We start from the raw sequence: 11,176 nt of genomic DNA, 5'->3' as shown, positions 1-11,176 counted from the left end.
AGTGATCTTTGAGAAATGTTTGATGGATTGATGGTTTGGCCTCGATGTCTACTGACATCCCTTCTAACTCTGGAGTTCTCCAACTCGCCTGGTTTCTGTCAAGGGAAGGGACTGATCCTAGTCATTGAATAGGGTCTTGGTGGAGCATGTTGCATTTGCATCTTCCTCCCATCCCCCAGTTATTGTGGCTTCCCCTTTGTCTGCCCCCTCCCTTTGTTTCTCCTTTGGATTTGAAATCAAGGCTTTGGTTCAATGGAAACATGGTTCTGCCACTCGGTGACACTGGTCATTACTCAACCTTTTTGGACCTCCCACCTCATCTATAAAGTGATATGGTTGCCCTAGGTAGATCCTAAAGTTCCTTCTGGTTCTGTTTAATTTTCTGATCCCAGAAGCTCATAGCCCTTTGTATTTATTTTTCCTCCTGATCCCAGTCTCAGCTGAGCATTTCTCTCATTCTCATTCACTCATGTGTGCTGGACATGAACCCTGGATATCAATTTTTGTGAGCTCCATTGTTTCCATGGCAGACCTATGATGTGGATCTCCATGGCAACTGAGAGAGGAGGGAGGAGAATGGCCCTCTGCTGGAAGCTGGCCTCTGTGGTTTAAGTCAAAAGCTGAGCAAATGTCATCTCAAAATAGTTGGGGAGTGGAGCAGGGGTGGCAGGAAATAAGGCAGTCAGAGGACTGTGCCGATACACAGAATAGTCTAAATGGGTACAATTAGCCTAGGATAGAGTGCAGCCCACCTCACTTGAATTCTAGACTGCAACTCCATGGGGGTTAAGGAAGAAAGGATGAGACCATGGGCCTCTGAGAGTGGCAGCTCTGGGAAGGAGAAGACATAATGCAGCTCTGGTGCTAAGAGATATAGGGAGTGGCAAGGAACCATTCTCCTTTTTTGGCTTGTGACGGCACCTTGGGGCAATGTCCTCTTGATTTCATTCCAAGGTTCCTGGTCAGATCCTTCTTTTGAGGGCTCACTTGGCCCTCCCCCATCACAACCTTTCTGTGAGAATGTCAAGTGAACAGCTTATTTGCTTATTCTTCCAAGAGAAGAATGAATTTATTGCATTTTAGCAAGGATCACATTTGGGAAGGTCAAATTGTAATTTCCATTTTTAGTCAGCTCCAGGGGCTGCATATTTTTTTTGTGGGTAGTATCTTACACTGTCCTCTTTCACAGAGCAGAGAGAAAAGACTGCTCCCTTTTTCTGCTCTCACCCTGTCCTCCCTAGACTCCACATTTTGCTGATGCCTTCCCCTATAATTGGAATGGATCTCTTCCTCCCTCTCATTCTTTCCCCCTCATGCCTTCTTTCAAGGTCCAATTCAGGTGTCATTTAGTCCATGAAACCCTTTTTGACTTGACTTGAATATACATCATGAATGTAGATCAGTACTCAGTCTAGTTTTGGGCCTCACATTTTTCAGAGGAGCAAAGAGAAGCTGGAGTGTATCCAAAGAAAGTAATCAAGGAGGAAGAATGGTATTGAGCTCATGCCATTTGAGTATTAGTTGAAAGAACTGGGGGTGGTTAGCCTGGAGAAGAGACATGAGATGGAGAACATGAGAGGTATCTTCAGTTATTTGAGGGACTATGATGGAGGAGAGATTAGACCCTTTATGATGGCCCTTAGAAGGAAAAAATAGGAGTAATCGCTTAGGTAGTGCTAAGAAGTAAATTTAGGGATATAAGGGAAAAAACTTCCTGAATAATAGAATTATGTCTAGGGACTTGCTTGTAGGTGGCGCAATGGATAGAGCATTAGGCTTGAAGTCAGCAAAGATTGAGCTGACTGTAAACATTTATTAGTTTTGTGATCCTGAACTGGTCATTAACCTCTATCTTTCTCAATTTCCTTAACTATAAAATGAGGATAAACATGGAGATTTCTATTTCACCCTTCAGCAGGAGAGAAGCAAGCTCTGCCCTTGGGATTGGGATGCATTGAGATAGACCTGTTGCCTCTATTTTATTGCCCTTTTTATTTAACTAAACTCCTTACTAAGGAAATGATGGGTTTGCTGAATGGATGTAGAAAGTAGGTTTACTCTACAGACTAATCAAGTCTTCTCCAAGATAAGAAAAGACCCTGTGGATGCTGGTGTGGATGCTTGTTGGGTTGATGGAAACCCACTTCTATCCATGGTCCTGACTGCCTTTAGTGTACCTCACTGTCTTATTGCTACCCTTTCTTACACTATCAAAACTATCCAAACATATATTAGACTGTCTAAGAAGGCTCCTCCTCATTGGAAGTCTTTAAAGAAAGCTTGGAGAGCTACTGTTCAAATTGTATTGTAGAGGGAGCAATTTTCGGCCAAGGGCAGGATTAGATTTCCATGGAGATCTGTTTGATCTTTGATTTTGTGACTCTGAAGTCTTACCCAGGAAATTGTCTACTTCATCTACCTGGGGGGAAAGCATCCCTTGTTTGGGAATGCCTTAAAACAAAAAGTAATAAATAAGCAAAATGTGAGCTTTAGATCCTATGACTGAGCCTAGGAGTCTGGTTCCTTTCTTTCTATCCCTTCCTTCATACTTCCTATCTACTTATTGGTTGTGTAGCCTTTCTTTCAGGAGAGCCATGAGTAGCTCACATTTCCCAGCTCGAACAGTACTGTTTGAGAGGGAGGAAGGTGGTGTGACCTATAGGATACCTGCCCTGCTCTACATCCCCAAGAGGACCACTCTGCTGGCTTTTGCAGAAGAGAGGCTCAGCCCAGATGATTCCCATGCAAACGTGCTGGTCCTGAGAAGGGGGGCCTTCCACAGGACCTATGTGGAGGTGAGTGACACCCAGGTCATGGACTTACCTTCCATGGAAACATGAGAAGCTTGATTTTGGGTGGCTGTTGAGAGGTTGTGGACAAATTGTTCACTTACTGAATTGATGGGCATCTGTGTGAGACTCAGGGGAAGTATCTCATTTTTCAGAGAGCAACATTCCTGCAGCAGTGGGGCAGGAACAGCATTGGAGGTGGGAGGAATGTCTCAGAAGTCCCTGCCTGCAAGGAGAGCTGGTGCATTCTGGGAAGACGAGGTTAAAAGACTAGGATGTTCAGCAGCATCAAATTGGCTCCTGATGTTGGGACTGGAGACTCAATCTAGGCTCGGACACTTAATAGCCGTATGACCTTAGTTTAATAATGGTCTGAATCCAGTTTTTTATCTGCCAAATGGGGATAATAGTAGTCATAGTACCGTCCCCTATGGAATTGTCATGAGGAACAAATGAGATATTGCATGTAAAGCCAGGCTGGAAGTCCTATGTGCATATCGCTTCTTCCTCCTCCTCTTCTTCTTCCTCCAGCTCCTCTTTCTTGTTTGATTCCTCTTCCACCTCTTTCCCTCCTCCTCTTCTTCCTTCTTTTTTTTAGGTTTTTTACTAGGCCATGGGGTTAAGTGACTTGCCCAAGGCCACACGGCTAGGTAATTATTAAGTGTCTGAGACCAGATTTGAACCCAGGTCCTCCTGACTCCAGGGCCAGTGCTCTATCCACTATGCCACCTAGCTTCCCCTTCTTCCTTCTTTTTTCCTTCCTCCTCCTCCTCTTCCTCCTCCACTTTCTCCTCTTTTCCCTCCTCTTCCTCCTTTCCTTCCTTCTCTTTTTCCTCCTTCTCTTCCTCACCTAGGGACACAGTCAGGAGTTCTGCATGTGTTTTGCATCTCCACTAGTGGAGAGAATAAGAATTAGGTCAAAGATCTTACCCATTTTTAGATTTAGGGATCCTTTTTGACAATCCAGTGAAGCCTACAGACTTTTCAGAATAGTGATTTATTGCCTGCATTCATAACCAAAGGAAATGCGAAGTTTCACCTAGAGCTTAGTGAAAATGAAGATATATTTCCCCCTTTCAAACTACTGAATATCTTGAAATCAGTTCATAGCCTCCGCATTGAGAACCTCTTTCCTATGTTCTTTGTTGATTTAAATAATTATATATTACAAATATACAACCAATTCCCCCAAATCTGAATGAGGTCACAACTTTCACAGTAGTGTTTGATTTTATTGCTTCATGGGAGGCAGTGTGGTATGATGGGAAGAGCTCTGACTAAGCATTAGATTCCACTCCTGTGACTTACCACCTCTGTTACCTTGGGCAAGTTATTTAATCTTTCTGGGTCTCAGTTTCCTCATTTGTAAAATAAGGGGATCAGACTAGATGACCTTTTAGCTCTGGATATATGCTTCTATGTAAGGACAGGGACCTTTAGTCACTCATGCACATAATAGAGGCTTTTAGTTAACATGCACATAGTAGGGGCCTTTAGTCATTTTACTACAGTAGGTTCTAGGTCAGAACCCAGAAGACTGATGCTACCTCTGGCACCTCCTGGTTGGACACTCAGCAAGTCTCTTTAGTGATCAGTGCTCCTGGGAAATTCTCAGAAGGGGCTGACCTGCACTGGTAGAATGAAATGCCAGGCCTAATCCCTTTCCCTCAGCATTAGCACTCTCATTTCACAGATAGGGCAACTGGGACTCAAAGAGGTTAATTGACTTGCTTGGTCATATTGCCAGTAACATCCAGGATTGACCCCAGGTCTTTTGGGGCCAAGAGCAATGGTTTTTCATGAATCATACCTCTCTCCCAGATACTTCACTCATCATTCAAGTCCAGTAGCTTCTTCTGGCTCTGCAGGGTCTGTATGGTCTTTTGGCTCAATGACATGCTTGAACTTGGAAGGTTTTACAAATATTGTTCAAGGCAATTGACATTCCCTAATTTAAAGAGAATTTGGAGTGTGTAGCTCATTGAGAAAGGAGAGAGAATCATGTGTGAAGATGGACAGTAAGCTTGAAATAGAATGAGGAGAGAGAAGTTGGATGTTTTTCTTCCCTCTCCAGTGGGGAGACATGCGGGTTGTGAAGACAGCCTCTCTGGAGGAGCATCGGTCCATGAACCCCTGCCCAGTGTATGATGAGCTCACTGGCACCGTCTTCCTCTTCTTTATTGCCGTCTTGGGCAACACCCCAGAATCCTTCCAGATCATGACTGGCAAGAATGCAGCCCGCCTTTGTTATGTGACCAGTTCAGATGGAGGCCTCACCTGGAGCCCTGTCACCGATCTAACGGAGCAAGTCATCGGCTCTGTCATAGAAGGTAAAGGAGCCCTCACTGAGCCTGGGAAAGTGTTCCACTTAAAATGACTGGCTTTGGCTCTTACTTGGGGCCAAACAAGACTTCTGATAGTGAAAGAGAAATTGGGTGGGAGAAGATAATTCACAGTAGGTTGGCCAGTTCAGTCCAGAATTTCAAATAACAGAAGTCATACCCACTTGATAAGATGTGGGGTTTGGAGGTAACCAAAATAACCTGATTTATAAAGGATACTGAGGCTGCATGTGTCTTAGCCATCTCTTTGCTCAGCACATGAACTCTATGAGGTTGATCCTGAGAATGAAACAATTTATGTCCCATTCTCCCAGGGTCTGGTAGATTTCCTTTGATTTTTGAGGAGCTTCAGGTCATTCCAGTTATTTCCATCCACATATTCTTCTTTAGGTTTAGAACCGTTGCTCAAGTATTTTTGTTTTGATTATTTTTCTCTTTCTTTCTAAATCTCCTCTTACTCCCCTTCTTTCCTTTTCCCTTCCTCATTTACTTGTTTCTGATTTTGTATTAGTTTACAGGTTCAGGGACTTATTGGAGGCCAGAGAAATGACTACACTCTCCCAGCTCTTTTCCCTACCATTTAACAGCAAATGCTTTCTAACTAGATGATTTTGTGGTAAGCCAGCAGCTCCATCAGAGAAATGAAAGACAGCACATGTGGAAAGCTATATATATATATATATATATATATATATATATATATATATATATATATATACACACACATATATATGTATATATATATGTATATATATACATAGTTAAATTTATTGCTATAGATATGAAATGAAAAATGGTTCATGAATTTTAAGTAATGCTCTTTTGCATGAGAGGTGTCCTTATGTAACCTATGGAGTAACCACATCCACATTTAATGTGTGGTCCAGTTTATCAGATAGCAATAGTAGAAGAGACTCTTGGCTTTCATTTTACATTCAGAAAAAGTTTCATCTTTGACAGAGGCTGCTGAGGCTTTTTGTTTCCTCCTTTCTTTCCTGTCCACATTCCCAGAGATGTCAAACTCCAAGCCAGTTGGCCATAAGTATCCAGAAAAAACTCCTGAATACTGCCAAAGAAGATTAAAATATAATTGGGAAATAATTATTTTTAAGTTAAATTAAGTTTTTTCCAATCGCAAGATAGCTTTCAACATTGATTTTTTTGTAACATTTTGAGTACCACATTTTTCTGCATCCCTTTCTTCCCTTTGATATAGGTTATATATGTTCAATCATATTTAACATATTTCCATATTAGTCATGTTGTAAAAGAAGAATCAGAGCAAAGGGAAAGAAAACATAAAACAAATTTTAAAAAGGGAAAATTGTCTGCATTGGTCTGCATTCAGACTCCACAGTTTTTTCCTGTGATGTGAAGGACATTTTCCAGCACAAGTCTTTTAGAATTGTCTTTGCTCCTTGAGGAACAATATCTATCATAGCTGATTATCACATGATGTTGATGTTAATATTTACAATGTTTTTCCAGTTTTGCTCACTTTATTCAGTCAGTTCATGTAAGTCTTTGAGGCTTTTCTGAAACCCACCTGCTCATGGTTTCTTACAGAACCATGGTATTCTATCCTATTCATAAACCACAATTTATTTATCCATTTCCCAATTGGTGAGCATCTCCTCAGTTTTCAGTTTTTTGCCACTACATAAAAGAGCTGCTATAAATATTTTTGTTCCTATGGGTCATTTCCCTTTTTTTATGATCTCTTTGGGATGCAGACTTAGTAGTGGTATTGCTGGATCAAAGAGTGTTCAGTTTGGTTATACTTTGGGCATAGTTCCAAATTGCTCTCCAGAATGGTTGGATCAATTCACACTTCACCAACAGTGTTTCAGTATCTCAATTTTCCCACATCCTCTCCAACATTGATCATTCCCCTTTTTTGTCATATTAGTCAATCTAATAGGTGTAAAGTGGTAGCTCAGAGTTGTTTTAATTTGCATTTCTCTAATCAATAGTGATTTATAAGCCTATTAGGAGAACAAGAAATAGTTTTATCTGTCAGATCTATGGAGAGGGGAGGAATTTGAAACCAAACAAGAGATAAAGAATATTATAAAATGAAAAGTGGATAATTTTGATTATATTAAATTTAAAAGTTTTTCATAAATACAAAGCTAAGATTAGAAGGAATGTGGAAAGCTAGAAAACCATTTTTATAACTAGTGTTTTTGATAAAAGACTCATTTTAAAAATACATAGAGAATGAAGTCAAATTTATATTAATACATTTCTCCAACTGATAAATGGTCAAAGGATATGAATAGGCAGTTTTCAGATGAAGACATTAAAGCTATCTATAGTCATATGATAAAATTCTCTAAATCAGTATTGCTTAGTGAAGTACAAATTAAACAACTATGAGGAAGTATTTAACAAAATAAATTAAAAGACCATACAACATAGATCATGTTATTTGTGGTTTTCTAGGTCATTGTGCAACTGACAGAGATCCATCCTTATTGGAGTTGTCGATTACTAATACCAAGGGACAGAGTCTATGTCATGAGACTCAGGGAACAAAGTTTAACTTGAGAACGATTATTGGAATATACACTCGAAGCAAGATAGTAAAGGGAAGTGCAAACCTTTTCTAATTTTCCTTAAAATACAAACAAAAAAGAAAGGATTATAGTCACAGTTAACATTTATTTATTTATTTATGAAAGATTTTATTTATTTTGAGTTTTACAATTTTTCCCCTAATCACCTTCCCTCCCCCTACCCCCCCACAGAAGGCATTCTGTTAGTCTTTACATTATTTCCATGGTATACATTGATCTCAGTTGAATGTGTTGAGAGAGATATCATATCCTTAAGGAAGAAAAATAAAGTATGAGATAGTAAAATGACATAATAATATAACTTTTTCCCCCTAATTTTACAGTAATAGTCCTTGGTTTTTATTTAAAGTCCACAATTCTTTCTCTGGATACAGATGGTATTCTCCATTGCAGGCAGCCCCAAATTGTCCCTGGTTGTTGCACTGATGGAATGAGCGAGTCCATCAAGGTTAATCATCACCCCCGTGTTGCTGTTAGGGTGTACAGTGTTTTTCAGGTTCTGCTCATCTCGCTTGGCATCAGTTCATGCAAATCCCTCCAGGCTTCCCTGAATTCCCATCCCTCCTGGTTTCTAATAGAACAATAGTGTTCCATGACATAAATATACTACAGTTTTCTAAGCCACAGTTAATATTTATTTAACAGTTATGATATACCAAGTACTTTAGAAGTATGATGTATTTGATCCTTACAGCAACCCTGGAAATTAAGTTCTGTTATCACTCCTATTTTATACTTGAGATAACTATGAAAGACAGAAAAATTCAGTGACTTGCCCAGAGTCATACAGCTACTAAATGTCTGAGGCTGGATTTTCACCTAGGTCTTCCTAATTCCAGGGCAATTTCTATCCACTATACTTTCTACCTGCCTGAATAAAGAAAGTTATTTATACAATATTTTTGTAAAATTTCTCTGCCTATTTGGGATGTTCTAAGCTATTCAATTTTGGATGAGTGGATAGATGGATGGATAGGTAGATGATAGATGAGCGGATGGATGGATAGATAGGTAGATGATAGATGAATGGATGGATGGATAGATAGGTAGATGATAGATGAGTGGATGGATGGATTAGATAGGTAGATGAATGAAGAAATGGATGGATTGATAGATAGGTAGATGAGTGGATGGATGGATAGATAGGTAGATGATAGATGAGTGGATGGATGGATTAGATAGGTAGATGAATGGAGAGATGGATGGATTGATAGATAGGTAGATGAATGGAGAGATGGATGGATGGATAGATAGTTAATAGATGAATGGATAGATAAATGATAGATGAGTGGATTAATGGATTGAGAGCTGATAGATGAATGGAGAAATGAATAATAGATGAGTAGATTGATGACTGAATGAATAGATAGATGATGGATGAATGGATAAATGGATGGATGGATGAATAGATGGATGGATAGATGGATGATAGTTGAGTGCATAGATAAATGATAGATGAATGGATAGATGGATGGAAGGATGGATGATAAATCAATGGATGGATAGATGGATGGATAGGTAGATGATAGATGGGAGAATAAGTGGATGGATGGATAGACAGATGATACATATGTTAGATATAACATTTTGTACATATGGGTCCTTTCCCTTTTTTATGATCTCTTTGGGATGCAGACTTAGTAGTGGTATTGCTGGATCAGAGTGTTTTTTTCCTATGTATCTGCCAGGCAATCACTGGGTATAAAAATGTAAGCAAGATTGTCCCTTTCCTTATGGGAGGAAGAAAACAGCTATAGGGAAGCCAGAAAGGGGGACCTGACCAGGACAGGGCCTCTAAAGTGATCCACATTTGTTGGTGTGATTCAAAAGGTCAGAGTAGCTTGGGCTTTGAAGCTGGTACCTAAATGTTCCCTGTGGTATTCTTCTTTATGTAAGTGCTTCTACAGAAGTGGGTTGAGGAGAGGGTCATTAATGTTCCTACTACTAATTCTCTTTTTCCTCTTCCTTTTCCTTCTCTTCTTTCCCTCCTCCCCGACTTTTCCTCCTTCTCTACACTCTCCTTTTCCTTCTCCTCCTCTCTTCCTCTTGCCCCCACTCATTCACGTCAGCCTCTCTCATTCTCTTTCTCTGCAGATTGGGCTACCTTTGCCTTGGGTCCGGGCCATGGTATCCAACTGAGGTCTGGACGTCTGCTTGTTCCAGCTTACACTTATCACATTGACTGCAAGGAGTGCTTTGGGAAAATCTGCAAGACCACTCCCCACTCCTTCACCTTCTACAGTGATGACCATGGTCAGAGTTGGCAATTTGGGGATTTCATCCCCAATCTGAAAACTGGGGAGTGCCAGTTGGTATCTGTGTATGAGGAAGATGGCAGCAATATTCTTTATTGCAATGCTAGGAGTCCCTTGGGCTGCCGGGTGCAGGCCCTCAGCATGGATGATGGGGCTGCTTTTCTTCCAGGCCAGCTGGTCCGGAAGTTAGTGGAGAGCAACCGTGGTTGCCATGGCAGCATCGTTGGGTTCCCAGCTCCTCTCATCAGGAACTTCTCTCAATTTCGGTCACAAGGGGAGAGATGGTTTGCTGGTGGCTGTGACTACTCCCATTTCCTACAAAAGCTTCATAGACTACAGAGGAGCAATGGAAAGAGTGTTGGAAATATCCCAGTCCCCTCTTTAAGAAATGCATCCCAAGGCCACCCCGAACAAAAGATCTCTGCTGGTGATAGAGATGCAGGCCAGGCTGGTCCAAGACCCATCTCTCAACCTTCCACCTCATTGGCACCTACTTGGGTATTATATTCCCACCCTACTAGTCACAGGTCTCGGGTCAATATGGGCGTCTACCTTAGTACTTTTCCCAGAAATGCTGACAGTTGGACAGAGCCCTGGGTGATATATGAAGGACCCAGTGCTTATTCTGATCTAGCAGCTATCGAGTTACCCTTTACAGAACCGTCCCCACCAGGGATTCCGGCCATCACTTTTGCCTGCCTCTACGAAAGTGGGGCCAGGTATGCCTATGAAGAGATCTCTTTTTGTCTGTTCACACTCTCTGAAGTCATTGAGAATATCCCCACAAAGGTTAGTTCCCTGAGTCACAACTGCCAGACAGGAAGCAAGAACTACTGGAAAAACTGTGTGACCTCTTGAGTATTCTCTCATTCTCCTGGGAAGGGAGGTCGCCAGAATAGCCTTGAATATTTAATACTAAATATACATAGAAATACTCCTAAGGCTTCATCATTTTATAATGCATCATCAGTTTTTAGTGGACATTCATTGAAGTTGAAACATGGTTCAAACATAGTTTAATGTTTTAAACTCACATCTGATTTTTTTTGATGGCTTCAAAATAAATAGAGGACTAGCTCCCTTAAGAATTTGGGTTGTATCATTTACCTGAGGCTTTCCTAATGAATGAATTAGGCTTTTTATGATTTTCTCAATTCTGAAAGGAGGATTTCATTTTCTGCCTAAATTCATTCCTAAATTTTTTCCTTATG

At 40.7% G+C, this 11,176-nt stretch overlaps 1 protein-coding gene across 1 annotated transcript; it reads left to right on the top strand.

Moving 5' to 3' along the window:
- Positions 1–2,034: 2,034 nt before the first annotated feature.
- Positions 2,035–10,941, top strand: LOC141491572 (sialidase-4-like). Its single transcript, XM_074192506.1, has 3 exons — positions 2,035–2,795; positions 4,864–5,119; positions 9,805–10,941. The coding sequence occupies exons 1-3, from the start codon at positions 2,499–2,501 to the stop codon at positions 10,821–10,823; spliced, it is 1,572 nt and encodes a 523-aa protein (XP_074048607.1). The 5' UTR covers positions 2,035–2,498; the 3' UTR covers positions 10,824–10,941.
- The last annotated feature ends 235 nt before the right edge of the window (positions 10,942–11,176 follow it).

Source organism: Macrotis lagotis, chromosome 6 (genome assembly GCF_037893015.1).
Source record: "Macrotis lagotis isolate mMagLag1 chromosome 6, bilby.v1.9.chrom.fasta, whole genome shotgun sequence".
NCBI classification, from domain to species: domain Eukaryota; kingdom Metazoa; phylum Chordata; class Mammalia; order Peramelemorphia; family Peramelidae; genus Macrotis; species Macrotis lagotis.
The sequence above is the reverse complement of the archived record's forward strand: the minus strand, read 5'-3'. Positions and strand labels throughout refer to the sequence as shown.

What these genes read in the sequence shown, in the direction of transcription:
- LOC141491572 (XM_074192506.1), top strand. Translation starts at nt 2,499, where the DNA reads ATGACTGAGCCTAGGAGTCTGGTTCCTTTCTTTCTATCCCTTCCTTCA. An exon ending in TCCACAGGACCTATGTGGAG is followed by an intron (nt 2,796 to 4,863) that starts GTGAGTGACACC and finishes TTCCCTCTCCAG; the next exon opens with TGGGGAGACATGCGGGTTGT. An exon ending in CATCGGCTCTGTCATAGAAG is followed by an intron (nt 5,120 to 9,804) that starts GTAAAGGAGCCC and finishes CTTTCTCTGCAG; the next exon opens with ATTGGGCTACCTTTGCCTTG.